The sequence below is a fragment of the Patagioenas fasciata genome, chromosome Z, assembly GCF_037038585.1.
Source record: "Patagioenas fasciata isolate bPatFas1 chromosome Z, bPatFas1.hap1, whole genome shotgun sequence".
NCBI lineage: Eukaryota > Metazoa > Chordata > Aves > Columbiformes > Columbidae > Patagioenas > Patagioenas fasciata.
The window spans coordinates 58,338,820-58,362,189 of record NC_092560.1 but is presented as its reverse complement, the minus strand read 5'-3'; the positions used below and the strand labels follow the sequence as shown (position 1 = coordinate 58,362,189).

At 40.7% G+C, this 23,370-nt stretch overlaps 2 protein-coding genes across 4 annotated transcripts in view; one reads left to right on the top strand and one right to left on the bottom strand.

Annotated features, from left to right (window-relative positions):
* SLC38A9 (solute carrier family 38 member 9) overlaps positions 1-16,163 on the bottom strand; it is a 44,231-nt gene extending 28,068 nt beyond the window's left edge. The window contains exons 1-7 of one of the 2 annotated variants that reach the window (XM_065860595.2): positions 15,959-16,163; positions 9,471-9,617; positions 2,282-2,414; positions 1,567-1,688; positions 1,359-1,422; positions 1,177-1,270; positions 68-238 (exon numbers count right to left, since the gene is read on the bottom strand). In XM_065860595.2, coding sequence (XP_065716667.1) covers positions 68-238; positions 1,177-1,270; positions 1,359-1,422; positions 1,567-1,688; positions 2,282-2,414; positions 9,471-9,574 — 688 coding nt within the window. In that variant the 5' untranslated portion in view covers positions 9,575-9,617; positions 15,959-16,163. Of the gene's footprint in view, positions 1-67; positions 239-1,176; positions 1,271-1,358; positions 1,423-1,566; positions 1,689-2,281; positions 2,415-9,470; positions 9,618-15,958 lie in introns of those variants that run through there. The other variant, XM_065860596.2, reaches the window with a different exon arrangement.
* Positions 16,164-16,299: 136 nt separating this feature from the next.
* DDX4 (DEAD-box helicase 4) overlaps positions 16,300-23,370 on the top strand; it is a 33,880-nt gene continuing 26,809 nt past the window's right edge. The window contains exons 1-3 of one of the 2 annotated variants that reach the window (XM_065860504.2): positions 16,300-16,694; positions 19,499-19,584; positions 22,307-22,370. In XM_065860504.2, the coding sequence (XP_065716576.1) occupies positions 19,501-19,584; positions 22,307-22,370 (148 nt within the window). In that variant the 5' untranslated portion in view covers positions 16,300-16,694; positions 19,499-19,500. Of the gene's footprint in view, positions 16,695-19,232; positions 19,340-19,498; positions 19,585-22,306; positions 22,371-23,370 lie in introns of those variants that run through there. The other variant, XM_065860503.2, reaches the window with a different exon arrangement.

Genomic DNA, 23,370 nt, shown 5'->3' with positions numbered 1-23,370 from the left:
AGTATAAAGCAAAGTCTTGATCCTTCCACAAGACAGCTGTAAAATTTAACAAAAAATGTATACTTACTGTATATAAACTTTCCTGTGTTGAACAGAAAGTTGGACATAAGCACCCAATAAACAACCATGGCTCCAACAAGCGATACCATAGAAAACAAGAGGCTTGACCATTGACCGAAGGATCCAAAATAGTACTTGCAAACGTCTGGGAATTCCCAGTTTGAGGTATCTATTAATGCTGAAGAAGATACAAAAACCAGAAACATATCTAAACAAAACACTATATTAGAGTAAGCTGAACTTTTCACGACAGGATATGCTCTTGTTTCAGAATATTCTGACACAAATTCACAGTGCTTCCAAGGGCTAAGAAAATTGCTGTTAAATTTAAATACTCATTAGGTGTTTGAAGGAGCCTGTAGAAGTAGAGGCTTTTACTGTGGCCATACTAATTCTTTTACTACTTCCAGAAACAGTAGAACAAGACATGGTGGTAAAAATGCACCTATGCATTTGCAACTAAAGCATTTTGCAAAATTTACAGCAAAGTAGGCCAGACCATGAACTAGTCCTCAACGGTGCCCTGAAATGAGCTGCCACAAACTGCCTTCATTTGAGCAAGTGAGGGGTTAGTTTCTGCATAAAAGTAACAACTGCAAGAGCAGCAAGATGAGTTTTGAACAAGAAAAGTACATTCTACGTAGAGCCACAGGCAGTGAGGCAATTGTCCATAAATTGCTTCCAAAACAGAATATATACAAATATTAGGGCAGTACAGGCCTACAACACAAGCGGATGCAGCTAAAGGCCATGCTGTTCCACTGTGCAACACGATCAGAAATACAGAACTGGACAGCGCTTACGGAGAAGAAAGGAAGCCTCTAACTCTCTAAGTCCCCAAACACTTAGTCAGTGAACATCTGAAACCTTAGTTGTCAGGACTCTGGGTTTTGCTAGAATACTTAGGAACTGAAGGATAATCTAATAAGAGAAGACAGACATCTTAAGAGAGCTTAAATCCAGACTACAGAAATAGGGAGACATTCAAAGGAATAGCTTTTATTTTCAGGACAGGTCTAACATATAGGAAAGATACAGGCAAACTCAGAATCTTTTAGATCTCTGTATTTCACACTTAATGGAAATATTAGCATTATGAAGCTTCATATTTCTTACGTATCATTTTCCGTGATTTCACAACTCTGTAGCAGCAATAAAGGGTCAAAATGCCCATCAGCAAGATGAGAATGATTCCCAAAGTAAAGCCTGCCTGTTAAGAGGGAGAAACACAGTTTATGTTTTCTATCAGAAAAATGAAGAGCAAGCCACGTTGCCAAAAGTATGTTCCATAGTTTTACCTGTTTTATTCCCCATGGGATACTTAATATAGATGTACCCATCATTGTATTCCATATCATAAATCTAGAAAGAAAAAAAAAAAAAGAATAATTTAAGAAGCACTCTTACTTAATACTATCCTTTTAGCTACAATAGTTATGCATACAATATAGAACATTCAATAATAATGCATTTTCTGACTAGTATATGACAAGGTGCTTAACATACATTGTCACTATACTGGAGTTTTTACCATAGCCATCTGTGCAACTGTCAACTTTAAAAGCAGTTCCTAATGGGCTGTACACATAGATTTCATCAGGAGCTGGAAGGACATGATCAGGAGCAACCTAACAAATGGATAAAAACCAAGACTTATTAGTAACCTCAAAGTAACTACTGCCCCAAACACAGTAAGCCAACTGTTGTAAATCACAAAACCTTTCCATGAAAAGTGCATTAAGAGGTTGGACTACATAATTTTTCTGCCCCACCCCACAAAAACCACCACCACCACCACACAGTTGATACGATTTTTAGTTAGATAGCAGAAAAACAGATCTTTCTTCTGCAAAATGTCTGTAACATACTATGAACAGATCATGCTAGTTCAATCACTGCAGCTTGCAGCTGACTACTGCTTAAATCCTCTTATAGATTGGAGAAATGAGTATACACATCTGGGCAGCCTAGACCACTGTTAGAAAATTCAAGCTGTTTGTATGTTTTCTTTGGATGGTGAAGGCATTGCATAAGAAGTCAATCACAACTTGTGATAACACAAAACCTTGTTAAGACACTCAGCTACTAGATACTCACTTCAAAGCATGCTGCATAGCGATTCTCCCCCTACCTTTATTTCTGCTTCTTTCATAAACCTAGGCTGTGGAAGACCCCACATGCCAGAGACCCCTCAGTTAATCTGTCCCTGCCTTTGCCTTACCAAAGCCCTGTCTGCAGGAGATGTGAGCCTGCTGTAGTAATGGATCCGCTTATTCATTGCTGAAGCTTCATCAGTGACTCTCTGCATGTCTTCATTCACACTGACTATATTTGTAGGCTCCACATGAAATGGTCTAAAGTAAAGGAAAAAAAAGGAAAACCCTTAAAAACCTAGAATACAAGAGGTAACATACAACTCAGAAAACAGCTTAGCATCACTCATGATGAGTCTTTCATTCACTGGCACAAAGCAAATGTGAAAATATCACTGCCGTGAGGGAAGCTGCCATCATAAAAGAACCACGTGTTTGTATCATCCATATTAAAATGGCCTCTTGCCCAGATTCTGCGGGGCAACCCAACATCAAAATTCAGACCTAATATCCAGTCTATTAGGTCTCAACAATGATTCACACCAGAGCTACATGTTAATAAGCTTGGCCAAGCTTATTAGTGCTTATAACCGGTGTTGCTAGGACTAATGATGAGGAACAGTGGTAGAAACAGAAAGCGTGAGAATGCAGAAGCAGAAAGACAACAAAGAGAGGAATGAGTGGTGGTAATCAGGACCACCTATGAAAAGGATAGGAACTACTCATCTAGCCAAAAACAGTGTATCAGATTGTGTTTAATGGGGAAGGAATCGAGCACAAATAAGTCCATGTGCTCACACTATTTTTAGGTCAACACAACCAGGAACGGCTTTTGTCACAGAACATGGAACAACAGATGACCATTTGTAGTTCTGAATTACTTTGTTACTTCCCTCCGGGTTTAATTAGGGTAATCACGGAGAACAGGACCGTCAGCAACAGCAGTCCTCCATCTCTCATACAGAGATGTCCAGAAAACAGGTGGTCTCCATTCCCTTCTCCCCAGCTGAGCCAGACCACAGGTTTGGTCACAGCACCAGAGGAGACAGCAGCCACACCACAACCCCCCCCGGTTTTCTCTGCACACACACAGGTACAGAGCAGCCAGAGTGAAAGCTGCTCCGAAAGCAACACCACAAACGTAGTTTCATGCCAGAGGTGCTACCTGAGACACGGAACCTCATCAAGACACTGCAGAGATTTTTTTTTTTAATCAAGTATGATTTACTTCCATATAGGCATACAATACTACTGCCTAAATGTGACATTCTGACAGGATAATTTCTCAAACAAGAGAGGGCCTACTGCTGACCTTTATACAGTTTGTTTGTTCGTTTGTTTTGTTTTGTTTTTTCCTTTAATCAGTGCTTTTAATTCCTAAAGCAATCTCAACAGCTTTCTGATCTTCTTTGTCCAGACTGATGTTTAAATCACGCAGAAACATGAACTGCCCTAAAACAAGAACCCACAAAAGTACAGATCACAAGTTTCAGGCTACCAAGATCAGAAATTAGGTCAGCAATAAATCCACGCCATTCTTCCTGTTATAGGAGCAAAGCCTATTTGAATCGACAGTTTTTCAATATCCATTTTTGGCTCAGATTACAAAAGAACTCGGTCAACCCCTCCTGGTTCAGCTCTCAATTCCACGACAAAGGTCCCATTCTCTTTCCCAGTGAATCATTAAGCCTTTGTGCCATAGCACAACCTTTTATCTGGAAGAAAAAGGAATACAGCTCTGAAGCTGGTTGTAGTATCTTCGGAAGAGATGAAGGTAGGTCCTTATTCGTGTTTTCTTAACATGACACAGCAGTTAAGAGTAACTGTGGGATTAATAAAAACTATCTATGGGATTAATAAAAACTAACAGGCGGAAGTGGAAAACAGAAAAATAACTTTCTTCTCCACAAATTCATTCTTTCCTTCTTCTTGAGAAGGAAAGAGAGTTCTTCATTAACTCTCTTCTTCCTTAATTCTCACATCTTCATCACGGAAAAAATGGTTGAGATTTGCTAAGGCATTTCCCACTTACTGAAACAAAAGTGAACACACTTTCAATTTTTAAAATATCCTCAATTGACTTCTTTTTTTTCCATGACAAGGGGAAAATCCCTGTTTTGTGCGTGGACTTCTGTAGTGTTCTTGACAACATTTAAGAGAGATGCTACAATTAAACAGGAATAATTTTTAAGCGATAGCTATTTGACTCAAGTCAGAGGCACACAGGGCTAACTAGTTCCATAGGTACGTAACATACAAAAATACTCATGGACTTTCAGCTCTAAAGGACTTCACTTGTTTCAGCTTAAATTTTATTGGGCTGAACCAGTCACTGGGAAAAAACAAAACCAAACCCACCACAAACCAAAAAACAACCCCACAGAAATTCTGTGTATTTGTTGCTGCTGCCTTGTGCCCCTTGAAGCGCAGATGTTTAATGCTGCCAGCACTTGGGCTAATCCCCTTCTTGGTGTGCATCTGTTGAGAATGAAAATTATCTAACGCAGTAATTAATTGTCTTCTTTTCAGGGTCCCACTGCACCTCTAGTCTTACTGAGCAAGTGACTATGCTAAAATAGACTGCCCACTCACCAATTTTACAGATGTCTTTGAAAACGCCACTGACAGAAGCTTTGAGGGCAGGCTGGGATGCAACCTTCCTCCCAGACCTCCACCGGCAGAGGGCAGCACTCCGTGCAGGATCAAGGTAGCTTCTCAGCCTCCAGCTACCCCCACAACAAAAACTGGTGGCAGGGCACACTCAGACAGAAGTCTGACAAGATTCAAAGAAGTTTGAAGCCCAAAGCAGGTCAGACATAATCTGGGATGTATTTTGGAAATTTCCCTTTATGGACCTGAAGTCTAGCAGACTGGCACTCTGCACATGCAAGCATCAGCAGCTGTAACAGATTCCTAGAAAACTTTCTGATTTATACAGGCAATCACATTATATCTCTCATGTGGCAAAAAGATTATGAAAAGGATGTGGGACAATGTGATCTGGGAGAGGTTACATGACTGGAGGATGTGACTATTAACACAAAATGGCACAGACCATTTCCATGCATTGAGACAGACTATAGTGTGCAATGAATTCATTATATTCGTACTAAAAAAACCAATTAGCTAGCCTGAAAAACAATGCACTTTTTACCAAGGCAAACACACCAGCAAAACACAGCTGTTTTCCACAGTACGATGAGTATGGACAAGACTCAGGACATCCACACCTCCCATACACTAAACCCTGCACATGTCCTTCAGAAACCACACTCAGAAAAGTTGCAGCTTCTCATCTGCTAGTTATTTCTTACTCACACAAGGGGATAGCTGCTAAGAATTACAGTGCTGGTCCATGAAACGAGAGAAGACGGCTTCTGCCCAAACTTCCTCACATTATGAACTTTGGTAGGAATTTTAGCAAGCAAAAAAAATGATAAGAGATAGTTGTGATTTAAGTTGCTTCCAAATACTGTACTAAGCAAAGTTCAAGTGTTGGATTTGGAGGGTTAAGGGCAACAGCACAATAGGAATATTTATTTGGCAAACCACATGCCATTTTGCAATTGCTAGCATCCATAAGGGTGCTACATCTTTTTTCCAGATACTTGAAGCAATGTACTAAATCTTGCAGAGCAATGATGCAGCATGGTAAACATCTATCTCAAGAAGTCTGAAACTAAATAATATTGTTTTCCAAGTACCTTTGCTGAACCATTTTTAAACAGCAGACAACTGGTTCTGGACATCTGATCAAAAGTAGTGTTCTGATTATTAAGCTGCTACAATATAATACAGGTTTTTGTGTTAGTGTCTTTTGGCCACACATGATGGTATTAATGACTTCACACTGGACGAACTTTTAATATTTAAATAAATATGAAAAACCTTATTTACAGGATGCTTAACAATTTCTTTCCTTCAAAAAGACCACAGGCAGCTCCTTTAGCTTAATGCATAGATTTGTTTGACACCCCACATCAATCAGTTAATTTTCAGGGATGCAATAGGATTAATACACAGAAATAAATCTCGTAAATTCCTATGGCCTTATTATTATACTGAGTCACCAAATTATTATAGGAATGCTGTATACGGCACAGGAGGAACTAAGTAGTAAAACTGATTCACTATCATGGAAATTAAAGTGAAAAAACGTGAAAAGAAAAATATACTCATAGGTTGCTATTTCACAAACTGCTCGTCTAGATAGAAACGTCACAGATGTCAATGTATTTCTCTTAAGGAAACTTGTTCCAAAGAATTCCGTTACTAACTTGGTTCTAACTTTCTAAGCTGTCTGAATTGACATAATACTAAGTCACCTCTGTTGCTCACAAGACACCCATTTTAGCAAATGGAGAACCATAAGCTTTATCATACCACATTTCAAGCATTGTTCCCTCTTCTGTGTCAAAGGCAAAGCTATTCTATTCTCCTCTGACAAAGAATCTTAATTAATAACGTTCTAATTTGTCCCAGTTATGAAACAGTAATATTAGGAACTAGTAAAAATGTTAACAACACAGAAAAGTGAAAAGCAGGCAATGGAGTAAAAAGACAACATGGCTGTGGAGAGGTAAATGTGTAATTAATGTAGAAACGGTAGTTCTGCACAGGTTAGTCCCAACCATTCTCTACCTTTTTGTAAGGCATTTGAAAACAAAACGGAACCAACCACTTTTGCATGAAAAAGGTTTCTCCTACTGCCATCTACAGACACTATTTAATTTATAACTGTTTAATTTCACCTGCTGATCTCTCCTACATTGTGCAAAAACACTACTGGATTTTGAAATGAATAAAAAAAAGAAGGTGGCTTGATCTCCTTTTAGCAGAGGGCATTGTCAAGTTTTTTCTTATGCAAAACAACCAACACAAAACATCTTTTGTTTCTTTGTAGGTTCAAGTATTCCTGAACACAACTGCAGTATCTGTTGACAATAAATAGATTTAAACAGCAGTCAGAAGAAAAAAAGGAACTCCCTCCTCTTGCATACAATAATCATCAATAAGCCATTGCAGCAATGACATTCTGATTTTTAAAGGGAGCTACAAAATGAGAAAAATGCATCTAATATGGTGTGAGTAACTCGGGTCATTGTGAAGAACAATAACATCCTCTTTAAGAGGATTAAGAGTGGCTTTATATTTCCCTCAAATTAGCAAAAGAATACTACACAAAATAATTTACAACTCTAAAAAACAATTAGCTTATTGTTCTTATGTAAACACTGAAAGCATGCCTTTCAAAAACCCCAGACCCTCCATGCTGTTAAGAAAACCAAATAACTATGTAAACGCCTTCAAACAACCCAAACAAAAGAACAGAACAGCACTAAGAAAGACAAACAGTGATCGTAAGCAAATCACACAAAACACTTCAAGAGCTATCTCAATCAAAGCAAAATGACCATCCACCTACATCTGATCAGGTTTCTGAATAGCAAGTCAAAAAAGGAGCCAACTAGACAGAGTAAACTACATGCTATTGCACTTGTGCTGTTTGATAAACCTCTTTCCGTGGAACTGCTACTCCCTGAAGCTCTAATGAAGAAGGCCTTAAAACCAATCACTGCTCTCACCACGACTGAGAGACCCTGATGGCCTGTTCTTCCTCACTCCTTCTGAAGACTATGGCTGTCTCTTCTAACATGCAGAGAGATACAGGTTCAACTTTGGTTTGCCCGATTACAATTTTCAGTCCTTCCTGACACCCTTCATCTTTGCGCCTCTGCATACTTGGAAGACAGAAGACTAGGCTGTAGAAAATGGGAGAATGAACTCCAGGCAGGAGCAACAAGGACAAAGCACTCAGATCTGCAAGGCTGGAGGTTGTATAAGTGGGAACACAACCCAAGTACACACTTCTGCTTTTAAGGAGGGAACCAAATGCCACATGCTGTGACCTTTTAAGAAGCTGAGTCTCCAAACTTAACAGAAGAAAAACACATAATCAAGAAACAATACCTAACCTCACTTTTCAAAAGTGGATCTTGGCATTTTGATATATTGCAAAGGTGTAAACTTCTCTCATTGCTACTGCATCACCACTATCACCTGAAACCCATGTCTCCTCAAACAGAATATATACTTCCTCTGACACAAGCAGCTCCCAAAAGCCATAAAAATTACAAGTCTTTTTATACCAGGAGGGCCACGAGGCACTCAGACACTCCCCAGAAAGATAAAGCAAGAATTCATTTTGCACATTTCCTTTTCCCACCTGAAATTTCCCGATTTCATGACCTTTAGATACGCAATTCTGTATGCTCCTACACCGGCATTCTGTTTGTGCCCCTGGGCTCATTCAGACCCTTATCCTTCGGTCACAGAGAAAAGAGAGATTGTTTAGCCCCTGGCAAACAGGTAAGTAGCTCTCATGGCTTTCCAAAGCTGCAGTCTGAGACAGCAGCAAAACACTAGCAAGAACCTTTTTTTTTTTAATGAAGTGGGCTCCAACAGGAGGATACAATAGTGCCATCTTCAGCTCTTTCAGGAAAACTGCTCTACAGAAATCCAATGCTGAATGATGCAAAGGGGAAAAAAAGAGACATAACAAGGGTCCAAGAGGTAGCACCGGACCATTCCTTCATCTGAAAGAGCAGAGCTGGTGCCTCCAGCTACCATCAGAAGGACAGTTTCCACCCTGAACTCAGTTTTGGTTAAAGGAGCACCTCACAGAAGTCTGAACTGAAACAGCAAAGGAAATCTCCCACTCTCACCTCTTTCTGGGAGCAGAGCAGTTAAAACTCTAAAAAAACATGCAGAACAACCACTTAGCTACACAGGTATTATTTTTGCAGGTATGACAATAGGGCTGGGCTGTCAAATTTTTCATGTTTGCTCAAGCTCAAAAAACGCTACATTTTTTTCTTAAAGGCAGTAAAGGTTGCCCAGTTCCCTCAGTAATAGTGAATACATCACATGTGTACAGAGCCATTTACACACACTGACAGCCATTTATCTATACCATCTGGCAAGCTTTCTTGCACAGTCTCGAGACTTTAGTTTGTTGTGTTAAAGAAAAACCATCATGCTTCAATACTTTAAAAGCTATGTGCAAAGTTCTTATTGGAGCACTCCCTCTGAAGTGGTATCAATAGGAAAGTCCTATCCTTATAAACAAAGCACAATATGAACATCTGTTCACCTGGTGCTTGGAAATAATATCATATAAAGATGGAGTAAGAACTATTTGTACTCATACCCTGTTTTCCAAATGCTAGTCTGTCTCTGTAGGATTCTGTTGCTAAAAGCAAAGATTAAACAACTCATTGCTGTATAATAATTCCATAGGTTCAGTCTTCCTCATACCTTTTGCACTTAAAATCTTCTGGGTTGAACTGTATATTCATGATTCCATAATCGCTTTCATCACCTCCCACAGGAACCAAGAGAGGTTTGGTGTCCTCTTCCATACTTGGTGAATGTGCCTCCTTCTTCTAGATTCTCTGAGTTATCCTGACCAAAAAAAAAAAAAAAGAAGAAGTGAGACAACTGGAGTTAAGTGAAACTGTGTCCCTGCTACAAATAGAACACTGCCAGAGTCCCACTGCTTCCGAAGCTCTTCGGGTGAAAATCACGAGAAAATCCCTTGAACTTGCCACTCGAGAATTCTCATTCCATAATGCAAACATCACAGGGCAAGTACAGCGGGGACAGTATCTTTTACAACACACCGTCCATTTAAGCAAAGTGGTCAATGTACAATTGTGCTATGAATCTCTTTCAGCCCCACAACGGGAAATATAAATTAAAGGATGCTGTTGCTTATAGTGGGACTGAAACAGATTTGTAAAAATCAAGTCTCAGAATCTGAATATCCTTTGAGATATCATAGCTAAGAATAAAGTCCACTGTGTGCAAATTAAAGTTAAGTATATACCTATATAAGTAGGTCTTCCTGCTTTCAAAGCACAGGACTAATTTTCTTACTGCTCCGCTGTAAGACCATTGTCATTTTAAAAGCAGCTGTATTTCCAATTTGTAGTGGTACAGCTGAGAACAATTTATCACAGTTATTAGAGACTATTGTTTCACTAAATTACTTCAAACTTTGCAGCAGACATCTATGAAGTTTTCCAGTTTATTTCCCAGAATAAAGATCAGATTATTGCAGTCTTTGAATTAAAGGCAATGAATAGTTTAATAATGCATTAATGATAATGTTTAGAGCACTTCTGGCCAAACAAAGGAGAACAGATGACTTTTAAGCTAATGGAATTCTACTTACTCTGAATTACAGTCCACACACTGGACTCACTGCAGTAGCCTTCATGGACTTCTATTTTTTGCTTTTAATGGTCATTCTAGACTCTATAACCTCTTTCCTCCTAAGACCTCACCTGCGGTATCAGGCAGAAGACTGGTAATGTGGTATCATCTTCTTTCATTCCATTCTTTTCTCTTTTTCACCTTAATATCCTGCATGCTTTTTCTGAAAAGATACACCTAGGTCTCAAAAAGAGACCCTCACTTGTTCTGCATTTTGTAACTGTGAATTCAAATCACACATTGGATTTAGCCAGAAAAATGTAAATGAAAATTCAAATTCCTAATGGCTGAACTGAAATTTGAAATAAATTCAAATCCCAAATGCTCAGATGTTATTTTAGCCAGAATCTTCCAGAAGACTGTGGTACTGAGATCTCTTCCTCCCACAGGCCTTGCTTTATGGTGCAGATTAAGCAGATATTAAATGCTAATTTAAGATACTACTTTGAACACATCCCTTTCTTAAAACCTGTTATAAATACTGTATTTGTGCTTTACAATTCTGACAAATGCAGACAACATTCCTCATCAGTTTGATTTTCTCTGTGCTATGGCTATAAAGGATCCAGAACACTTTATAGTATTCTGTAAAGAAAAACAATCTTTACAAAACATACCATACACTAAGTTTGGCTTGACAAACTGATTTGGGGCTTACAAAGTTGCTGCTTACTGACTCTTTACGGCCTACTTAAAAGCTGGATTGGTGAACACAGTTTACTTTTTTACATGCTTATTGCTGAGGACAGGTGAAGCTTATGACCAGCAAATTGATTAGTTTATAAACAGATGCAGATGTCACATATGTAAAGGCTGCAGCTGAAACCAGTATAGCCTAAAAGAAAATTGTAAGCAGAAGAGTAAAATGAAGAAGAATGAACCTGATTAACCTCCATTTTATCTAATTTCTACCCCTTTTGGCTGGACTGCATTCCAAATAAACATTTTTAATATATGGGATGGAATGAGTTGTGCTACCTGAATTTATTCCCTGACAATTTCCATTACAATAACCTCTTCTCAACGGCTTACTTTCCTAGTGTCCTAGTTTATCCAAGTAATTTTTTTATACCAGCTATCTGATGCGTGGTCCCCTTGCTCTAGATGTTTATTTTAAAAACCTGTGATTTGACATGTGGTATTCTCTATAGGGTCTTAAAAGCTTATCATCAGGACTGGGAAGTCAAATACAAACAACTCATGTCAAAAAAAATCAAAATTGCTTGGAAAACCTCATTCTTTTTTTGTGTATTTTATGATACACTATGGTTACAGTTTCCGTGAGGCCACTGTTGCATTCAGAGAGATTTCCAGGTATTAATGTATGACTGCTTGGAAATGGAGAAGGTTGTCTTAAAGATACCCAACTCATCTGTTGTCAAACTGAATTTTCCTGCAAGTGGGAAAGAGGTTCCTATTAGCTGTAGTGTACCTGGAGCTGGTGATATGAATGCAGAGTACTTTGTCTTCAGCAGTGCTACGAATTAAAGTAATTGTTGTCCCTTGCTGCTCATTCTGTCTTTCCTCCCTGTTTGTGGTGGCACAGTTAATTCTCATCTTTCTAGTGGATTTTTCCTGTGCTTTACTCTGTATCCTTAGAATAAAGATAATGCCAATATTTGCCTTAGCTAAAAGACACATTGTGAAGAGAAATTAACTTTTACATTAAACTTAGCTGTGATTCATACTAGCACTGCAAAAAACATCCACAAGGATGGTTTGTTGAGAAACAAATAAGGCAGATCAGCCTCATGCAAAAGTGAACTGAACACTATCACTTTGCTGCTCGAACAAAACATTCTCTGACAACTGTCCATCTTAAGAAAAATAATACTTCGATAAATATTTCTAATCAACATCTTATGTATTGAGACAACTAAGACCACCTAGGCAACTTAGATTTTCACCTTCATTAAACTTATCTAGGTTTAATACTCCAATCTTCAAATACTTCAACTTTGCAACCTCTGTCCTTCTAAACACAGGTTTCTGTCTTCAATTACCTGTGCACAGTTACTGGGTTCACTTTGCAACATATTTGGTAATGAATGAGAAACAGGGATTTTCTCCTCAACATAGTGCACCTTACATTCTCCTCTAAAAACCCTTGTCTCTCGAGGTCCTCTGCCATGTGTCACCATTCTATACTCTACTGCAAGTTCTCTTCTTTCACCTGCAGGGCCCTGCTTTCTGCCACAAACATAAGGTCTTGCCTCTCTTAACTTGTACAGCAGAGATCAAGGTCGCAGACAGTGCTAACTGCATTCTCCCACAACTACAATATTACTGATAACGAAGGAACAAATGAAGAAATTCTATTTTCCCCTGCAGTGTGCTGAGAGGAAAAGGCTGTATGAGTGTTTTCTCTGCACCCATATTTCTCTCCTTTTCAACTAAGTTTTGGCTTTGGTTTTGCTTGTGGAACTCCTAACCTATCATGTAACAAAGCACCTGCTACTTAATCTTCCACGCACTTCTGAGCCCAGGAGGAAATACTCCAGCTCTGCTATCCACATGAAAGTCAACGTTAAGTGCTATCGAAAACACCCTCCTAAACTTTCATGTCTGTATCTAGCACAGTCATTAAAAGGAAGGTCTTCCATAACAGCTATTATAATTAAATTTTGTTCTTAACATACCTTTGTTATACCAAAACCCCCACAAACTGAGAGCAATGTTGACAGCAGAATCTTTTAAGAATTGTTGCACACTGCCTTAAAGCACACTCATTCGTCCTCCTTTCACATATGAAAGAATGGCTACATCTAGAAGGAAACTTGAGATACTCTTCCAGATATTAAAATGTCTGCCCAAACTCTTGCTAAAACAAATTTGGGCTTCTCTTCTGGGCAAGGGCTTAAAACAGCAATTACTTTTTCTTATCATATACTCTAAACACAGCCCTAACCATCACTAATATCTAACCACCTACATATTCAAACACCATTACTGTCAACGTATCTTTCAATGATCAAAGCCAGCACAGACCTTGAATCCAGTCATGCCTTTTTTTTCAGGATATGTCGTCACTGGTTTCCTGTGGCAAAGATGACCTAGTATGCCATCTTGCCTTATTTATAATTCTCCTAAAAACAGCTGAAGGACTACATCGGAAGGGCAGCAAAAGAAAATAAGTGGATGAGAACTTAATAATCCAGGTTTTATGCTGCTGGTCATAAACTGTGAAGCAATACCTGCAGGTACACATGATATTTTTCTCAGTTCCACTCCAGGCTACACTACACACAACTTTCAGATGGTACTCTCCACAGTGCTAGGTGTTCATCAGTCCTCACTGACTTGCCCCTAGGAGTTTCTGCTTTCACTGCCTTCAGGTTCAGTCTCTCTCTCCTGGTTACAAAGTCAGAAAAGTGGCAAGGAGGTAAAACAAGGACCCAGTAGATTTAGAAACCTCATTCTAGCCTGGTGGCCGTGCCGTCATCTGGTCTTCTTTGTACTGGACAGCAAAATGTTTTTACACTTTGCTTGCACTGTGAATCTAACAACAGTAGTTATGGCTTGGCTACAGATGTGTTTGTCAACACTTTAACATGAAACACCCATACTGACAGATCATTCGGATTTACAGCCCAGTCCATGCAAGAGGGTTACCAAGCAAGTTCATCCCATAGCAGGAACAAAACTGTATTCATTTAGTCAGTCATCCCACATGCACAGATTCTGCTTAGCCGGTTTGTAGGGCTGCTTTTCATCAGAGAACCTTCCACAGAGAGCAGGGATAGAAAGGTAGAGTGGGGCACTACTAGCACAGCCCCTACCACGCCATTATAGCTACCAGTGCAGCTGCAGCTCTGAGAGCTGTTTATGCTCTATGTGACTAAAGCTGAAGTTAGTTCACAAACGCTGGCAGTGGTTCTGTAACAATTTCCCGGTGTAGAACAAGAGGCAGGGAACCAGTCATCACAAAGCCAGAACTCTTAATTTGGAAGTCATGTGCTTTAATATCAGCAATCAGAGAATTTAGTCATCTATACCTTGTTACTTTTCAACCCATTTAATTACAACTGCAGTCATAAAGGATTTTGGAAGGAATTTTACCACCAAAAGCTGTTCTTATTTTATGCGCAGCAGTAGTTTGGTTTTTTTCTGTTTTGAGATTTCTAATGGTTCTTAAAAGCACAGCTCCCAGTCAATTAGATTACACAAATTAAACCATTATAATTTAAATGGTGGACACATTTTGTTTCATTTTTTATTTAAAGTCACTACTCCCAAAACCTCACCTCACACTCATGGTTTAGATGCAAGAATCCACTAATGAGCGTATTTAGTTCAAATAAGGAAAACTATTTTTAAAAGTGCTACGCAGTGTGATCTGGTCTCCTCCTAAATTCTGAGCAGATGAATAGCTGAATAAAGGTCAAGACATAAATCTCAAGTAAACCACAGGCTGTGTACGCATAAATTGTGAGAAGTAAGCAGGCTGCACCCTGAAAGAAAACAACTTAAAGTCAGGACAGAAAAGTTCCTTGGTTCCTCTTTTGGGGCAGCAAGTCCTCCATCACAAAGGACTGAAGAATGCTATACTGGTCCTAAGAGTAGTAGCATATATTCAGAGCTCCTTAAAACTGAGACAGCTTGCCACCAGTTAGCTTGTCCATATTCTCCTACAACTGTATGGGTTGAAAATTATTAGAACAGTACAAGCAATGTAAGTTAGTAACTTTTTGGGGACTCTTTATTATACAGGGTGTTCGAAAAAGATGGATCCAGTTGGATTCAGTCTTTGATTTCAAGTTCGGTCAATCTTTTTGAAACACTCTGTACAAGATGAAACACTGTTGAGCTTCTGTGTATCTCAGACTGAACCACTGGGTACGTGGTTGTTGCCAGATAATAAATCTAACTAAGAAGAAATGGAATGTTAATTGGATTTGCCTTCTAATAGATAGAGCATCTATTATTTGTACACAGAGTTCTTTTTTTTTTGTGGAGACTGTAAAGACATACTTACAAAAACATGAAGTTATCACCTTAGAGATTAATTTAAATACTTTAATCCTTCATATACACTTTTTTTTTTTTTTTTAGGTTAATGCGTCCACAGGCCCGTTAAAACCGATGTAACCCTTTCCGTGATTTCTGAATCGCCCGGAAAGCTTTCATGCCGTTTCTGTACATCAGATCCACGCTCCGATGTTTGTCCATTTCCCCACACAACACGTTCCATGTGAAGCACACCAGGTGCCGCCGGTCAGCTTCTGCCTCCCCGCCCCGGCCCCACTCGCCGCAGATACGCCGCGGGGAGCCGAGCCCGCCCCGGGGAGAGGCAGCCCCGCAGCTGCGCCGGCCCGCCAGCCCCTCAGGGGCTGCGCCAGCCGGGCTGCCGGCGGCGCTCGGCCGGAGAGGAGGAGGTGGCGACATCCGCCGCAGCGTGTTCGCGAAGCCGCCCCGACACCCCAGAGTCCCGCAGCGCGACCCCGCTGAGCCGCCCCTCCCGCCCCGCGCCCCACCGGGGCCGAGGGCACTTCCGGCTGGCGCCACGCAACCGGACGCGACTTCTCTACCTGCGGTGACTGCACCGCCTCGCTCTGCTCCAGCAGCCCAGCGCTCCCGCAGCAGCAACAGGAAGCACCCCGAGCCGGGGGGGTAGCAGGAGGCTCCCGGCGGCGGGCGGGACGGGCCGCGTAGTTCCCGAGGGCGGCGGCGCTGCGGCAGTCAGCGGGCGCTGCGCCGCGCAGGACTCCGCTTCCCAGGGCGCCGTGTGCGGGGCGGGCGGGAAGGGGGCGGGGCTCTCGCGCAGTTTCCCGCCGCCCCCCTGCGCGGCGCTGCGCTCAGCGCTGGCGGAGGCCCCGGCGGGCTTGCTGACCGTGGTAAAGCCAACCCGAAATGTGGTTGCTGTGCGGAGCCCGGTGGTTCGGGTTAGGGCAGGCCATGTCATCGTCTCTGCCCTCTCTTTGTAAACAAAGTCTGTAGTTTCGCAGACAAGTGGGCCGTTGTTCCAGGCAGTACATGTGCCACAACAAAACGTACTGTCTGACCAGGTTATGACATGGACAAGAATTTACCAGATAGCCATGAAGAAAACATGTGCATTTGCTCGGGATGGTTGATAAGATGCCAGTTAAAAAAAACCAATCCATTTGCTTCTATGTGTTTGCAGAATCAGTGTGGTGACAAAGTGTAGATGTAATCTTGGCCAAAACATACGGTGCTGCTCCTAGCATAAGTGGCAAAGTACCTTTTGTGCTCTGTCTCCTGACGTGCTCAGGGAGGTATGCAGCATGTGCTGAGAAAGGACAGGTAAGCAGACTAGACATCAGGGACAATCAGCCAGCCAGTACATTACAGAAATTCGCTATTTTTAATCCTAGGCTTTGTGGTTTTTCTAGTCCTTATTAAATCAACTTGGGAACATGGCCTTTTCATAGTTGAAACCCTGGTTAATGTCAAATTCTTGGGATATTTATAGCTTATGCTTGGAAAAACTGCTGAACTGCATGCAAGGAAGACAGCAGAGATAGCTTCCCTATGTGAAAGCAACATTACAAAACAAGATAGACACAAATCCCAGCCTGTACTGTCTGTTCAAGTGCAGCCCCAAACAGGTTGTGTGGCAAGCAGCACAACAAGAAAACTGCTGTGTAATTGAATTTCAGACTGCGGGAGGAAATGAGGCAGCGGAGACTGCCACTGTCTGTCATCCTGAAATGCAGTGGCATGCAAACTCAGACCAAAACTCTTGCTTCTGTATGGTTGAGCAAATTCGTTATCATCTCTTGCCTCTGAGACACTCTTAGGATCCAAGTGTACATTGTGGCTCTTGGAAGACCTTAAGATTTTGATTGATGAGTCAGGAAGTCTGTCCACCTGCTGCCACACGAATTTGAAATGCAATGCCAATGACACATACTGGTGCTGTGAATTAAACTAAATCCTGCAAAAGCAGAGATGTGTGAAACTCTTATTTTTTCAGCATTGCAGGCTGCGAGTCTTACTCCTGCAAGCCTGCCTTCTCTGTCCTATGCTATGAAATTCTTAGCTACAACTCCGGCAGATAGATTACCTATATTCCATTGCATTCTTGATCACCAACTACAGTCCTTCAGTCATGCTTAGGAAAAATGTTTTATTCTAAGTACTGCAACTGAGCTAGACAGAAGCATAGAGATTCCTCTTGCTCCCTTGTGAAAACTGCTGCCAACACCTGACTTTGCAAAAGAATATTCAGTCACTGTCCTGCAGTATTTGTGTTGTGGCTTTCTGTTCTGATGACACATTACCTTCTGGGCAAATAGTCTCTCTTCCTAAATGCCTGGGCAGTGTCTAGAAAAATTTGGGTCTAAATTCATTTAAGACCTCTTGGTACATCTGAAGACAAATAAGGTATTAAATCCAGATCTTTAAAAAATTTCTAGCTCACACCATGTTGAATCTTCAGTACAATGAAAACAGAAGCCTTTTTGGCTGAGGAAGGAGCCACTTTGTTTTCTTCTTTAGGCAAAAAGTAAAATGGTGTGTAATGGACTTGGCAGAAAAGTACTGAAAGTTACTCAGTTATTACTGAAAGGTAACGACCCAAAGCAGCTACCTTTGCTACCTGCAGTGAGCACAATATCTATCATTTAGTGGCAGAGTTTTAAGCTCACTATGAGACAGAGATGTCATTCTTATGTTTCGTAGTGGCTTTGCATCCCAAGTTGAGCACAACCTGGTCCCGTCCTAATGTTCCTGAAAAATGAGCAGCTATAAAGGGTAGGCCTTAATTGACAATGAGGAAGGTGAAATAACCAGAGCATTAGTTCAGAGACCAACCTCCATCTGCTGCAGAAACTTGCCTTATTTTTACCCAAAGCCCCTCTAGACATTCAGATGTTCACTGCAAAATTACTGATGTGATGTAGCTTCTCTGCAACAGAAGACATTGAAGTTCTCAAACAAGCACACAGTTTTGAAAAGTTTTTTCTGAAGAGGAAAATGTGTTGAACACGGTGGAGCAGGTTATCGAGTATTTACCACATTTATGGAACAATATATACTCGCTTTACTGTTTTCAGAATAAGCCTCGCTGTATTCCATGGCATGAAAAGCAGTAGAGAGAGGAAAAACACTCCAACAGCTCAGAAATGCAAGCAGAAGCACCAGAGTACTTGACACAATTTTTAACAGATCTGTTTTTCTCCACTTCGACATCAAATACTCAACCCAGGAATTTAGCCCTCTTTCCTTTCCCTATGGAGTCCAGTATAACAAAAAACTGTGGAAGGGGATGCTGAGGGGATGTTGTTATTTTAAGAAACATATAGCCTGTTTAACCTAATTTTTTTTCTTTAACTCTAGCAAAGGACTGTGCTGTATTAGCTGTTACACTGTTTGACAATTGTTTGTAATAAAATTATTAGTGCCTTAGTTGCAGTTCTGCCAAACAGCAGATTTAGTTTTATTAGAGATATTTGTAAAATTAAACAAAACAAACCAAACCACAAACAGCCACAAAAAACAAGTCTTACACGAAGACATTCAGAAACACTCAAATGCTCAGAGCGCCAAGCAGGACTATCACCAAAGCACAGAAGTGCCCAGATGCTGTGAACCTGCACTTTCCTGAGGTCCCCTTTCCTTCCACACGCACCTCAACTCCACCGAGCCCACAGAAGCTCCACACAGCAGCACATGCCACAGCAAGACGCACAGCACGCCCCGCCCGTCCGCCCCCGCGGATCGAGCCCCGCCCCCGCGGCTGCAGCCGCGCACTACAGCAGCGCCCGCCCCTAACGGTCCCAACCGCCGCACGGCCCAACGCCAGCCGCTGGCACGCGCGCGCTGCTGACGACCCGCGCTCCTATTGGCTGGCGGGCGAGGCACGTGGCCAGCGGCTGCACGTGTTGCCGTTATTAGGGGGTGCCATTTTGTTTCGATGTGGGGTTTGAGTGGCTGTGGGTGAGAAGGTAGGTGATATGTTTCCTTACAGCTGATGGAGTGCTGGGGCAGGCAGGCTGGCTTACTCGCTCGCTCGCTCAGTAGTGTTCCCTATATAGGAGCCGTGGGGTCTGGCGGGTGGAACAGGCAGGGGGTTGCAGCTCATGTGTTTTGTCTCCTGCAAGCAGATATGGCAGGGCAAAGTGTGGACGAAGAGGACTGGAATGCAGAGATGGGAGATGAGGTGTCACCAATTCTCCCACCCCTTGAGCAGGTATGGTTGCAGCTGTTGAGCTGCTGCAGCATCTTCTCTTATGTTTCCTTCTTCCCCCCTGGCTCTGCAGCCTGGGTAGCTAGTGGGCTGTGGTTTGCTGTTCTTGTGATGCCTGAAGCACTTATAGGAACTTGCCCTTGCATGTTGAAAAGAATGTTTTCTTAACAAATTGTAGCCTCTCAAAAGTGTTGAGGTGCCTTGCCTCCCTGGAGGCTCCCAAGGCATGATCAGTGTAGCTGGTTAGTGTTACTCTGCCAGCTGCTTAATGCTGCTTCTTAACATTGAGGTGTGAGACGATGTGTACTTTTTGGAAAAATGTGGCATGAAAGTGACATGTACCAGTAAATCATTAATTGTGATAAATGGACTAAGAATTGAGTATCTGTGTGGATAGGCTAGTGGACTAGCAGAGGCTGGATGGCAAGTAGCAAAAACTGACGTAGGGTAGAAGCTTGTAGCTGCAGATCAGTTGTGGTAAGGGGTATTCAAGGAAAGTTTTGTAACTACTAAAAGGAGTAGTTCCTGTTGCTTACCCTTTTTCACTTCTGACACTTTACTGTTCCCTTATTGATATTAGATTTAGTGTTTCTGAAATTGTAAGATAAACTGAGAACAAATGACTGTTTTTTGGGTTTAAGTAGGCTGCAATTTTTGACAGAAATCAGATTGGTTTGATGGTCCTTATTACCGTCTATTGAATAGTGGAAGGGCAGTCATAGAACTACATTATTGGGGGCTGATGAACCATGTCTTTTGGTGGTAGTTTTTGTTTGTGGGTTAGATGTGAGCTGTAACTTCTCTCTTTGTGCTGTTGATGGCCTTTTAGCTATTTTGTTTGTTGTCTCTTTTCTGCTAGCAGTCACTGAGTTGCCATTTTGTTTTAACCACAGCAACAAATATAGCAGGAGTGACTCTTACAGCTGACCTTCATTGTTCAATCAATATAGCATTTCATGTTGTTCACAAACTGTATGGCCTGAAATGCATGACTACAGTAGGAAGGATGAGGAATGCATCCGTTTGAGGATTGTAGATAGGACTTTGTAATTTACAGTGTGTTGCTGCAAATATGGTAGGCTGCTATAGAAGTTCACTGTTACTGAAAAGAGCGAATTTTTTCCACACCAACACTTTTCTTACTGCTCTTTTGTTCAGGAACTGGTACTTGTTGTATACTTTTAAGAGATCTTTTAATTTTCTAAACTGAAGACTACTCCTCAGGGATAGAGAACTGACTTTGATGTCCTTGACCACCAAAGTTGGTGAAGAGAAAATAAATGGAACCTTGTCTTTTCTTGATTACAGTGAGTTGTTACCTGAACTCTTTGTTTGGAAAACTTTGGTCTTATAAAATGGCCTTCTGACTTTTCAAGCAGGTTTAAATGTATATAGAAACCAAGTTAACTTAATTGCATCTATAGCTCTGTATGTGTAAGTGGATCTCATCATGATGGTTGTCTTCTAAAATAAGTGAGCATGTTTGCTGTGTTATGTAGAGGCATTCAGTCCTTTTGATGTGTATTTTGGAAGTTTTGAATACTCAGTTTTTTAGGGAAGAAAAGCAAAGCTATTTGTGGGTCCTATATAGGTTTATGTAGTATCTTGTGTAGACATTCTTCCTGTTCAGTTTTGCTATTTTTTTACATAGCAGCAAAATGCTTTGGTGTGAAATGGAGGAAAAGATACAGGTGTGTACTGAGAAATGGCTAAAGAATAATGTTTTGCCACTTCTGGTGTTCTTGAGTGAATATTGGTATCAGAAGAAACTGCAGAAAACTTAAGGAGAATCTGTAACAAATCTTTGATCGTTGGCATTTGTCTTAATGAGCATTTAAATTCAACCTTGAGGAAGACGTAGGAGGAGGAGAGGCGAATGGCTTATCCAGATGGATATGTAAGACTAAAAGTAAAGTTGCCCAAAGAAGAAATTACAGCATATGCTTTCAGGATTTTCACTTTGGGTTTTATTTCCTGTAGTCATTGCTAGCAACATTGAGGAGTATAAAAGCTGTTGTAATATCTAAAAAGCACGGTCTTGAAGTAAAAGGCTTGGTTAGTTATGTGATGTTCCTCAATCATCTGGTGTTTTGGTTTACTGGTACATGTCTGCTTTGTGTTAAACAGTTAAACATGGCCTTTGCTGGAAATGAAGTTTACCGTAAGAGTAAAATGTGAAAGTTAAGTGCTGTTCTGGATTATTTTCAAATGGAGTATCTGAATCTTTGAACAAATGAACATGGACTGTCATATTTCAGGTAGTTCTTTTTAAGCTATTTTGTAGCATGCTCTAATAAAATCCTAGAAATGCAGTTGATGAAACTGGTGAAAGCAGGTTTTTATTAACAATATGAACAGACTGAAAGGTCAGAAAAGAAATGTACTTGAAAAGATTATGGTACTGTTGTGAATGATAAATGTTTCTTATATTCGAGGTGTAAAATCTTTGGCATGGTGGCCTCCATAAATCAGTGACAGAAGGCTAGATGGACTTCACTCTACGTGTCAGCTGTGTATAATGTGGTTTTGGTGACATTCAGATGCAAACAGTATGCTCTTTAGGATACTGAAGTGTAACTAAATTGAAGTGAACGGAAGAGTCTGAGAGACTGCATTTCAGAAGGTGCAGAAGGCAACTCCTTTCAAGTGTGAGACTGCATTTGTGCTAATGTGCTTTGCTTGGCCTGGGCTTAACATGATGATGTTCCTTTTTTAATTTTTGTAGTCTAGCTTGTTTGGAAGACCAAATGGCCTCTCATCTGACTTCACTCCAAGTGCAGGTTCATTCGGTATGTGAAACACACTTCTGATTTTAGTGACACCTGGGGCATTTGATACCTTGAACAGTTTAGGAGATTAAAGAAAACCACAATATTTAATGTGTTTCCCATGGAGTAAGCAACATGAAATTGTATGGGTAGCATGAGTAGACTTTCCTTTTGATCCTCAATGTTTCCTTTTTTACTGCAGTTACGTGTTGAATGCTACGTAAAACTTATAATGAGAATCAATAGGTATTACCTCACAATCATTTCTAAAACAGGCTCTGCTAAACATGAACAGTATTGAAAATAATTAAGGTTATATGTAATGCACAGCAGTTCTATCAAGGTCTTGTCTGACAGTTGTGTTGAAAATAAGAAAAGGTCAGATGAACTTGTTGAACAGAAACTTAGATCTATTTAAACCTAACAAAACCACAAGACAAAAACATTGATATTTGGTATCAAGTTTCTGTAAAGCACTCTTGATTTAATGAAGATGATGCCTTTATAAACTTGAACGGAATCAGACGTTTAGATAAGAAGGTTTAGATATGAGAAGCTGGGGTTGCTGCTGAAAGATATTTGCCCCAGGCTTTATTTGTTTGACTCTACAGCAGTCAGATCAAGAAACAGGTATTGCTTAGAAATGACAGTTAGTGGAATAAGGCAGGTGGGGTGTTCACATTGTAGTCTCTGAACTTTGGAATGCTCTTTAAGACTGCTTAATATTTTAAGAGAAATTGAATTTGAGGTAAGAATTTTGAGCTTATTTAGTTGATTGAACTGTGGAAGAACAGCCTAAACTTTATTTTTAAAATTTGTGGTTAGCACAAATTATGTTGATATGAGAGAATCATAGAACAACTCAGGCTGGAAGTGATCTTGAAAGATGATATGGTTCAACCTTTTGTGGTAAAGGAAGCCTAGATGAGATTATCTAGCACCCTGTGCATCTCCAGTGATGGGAACTCCTTCATTTCCCTGGGGAGGTTGCTCAAGTGAATGATTGTTCTCGCTGTAAAAC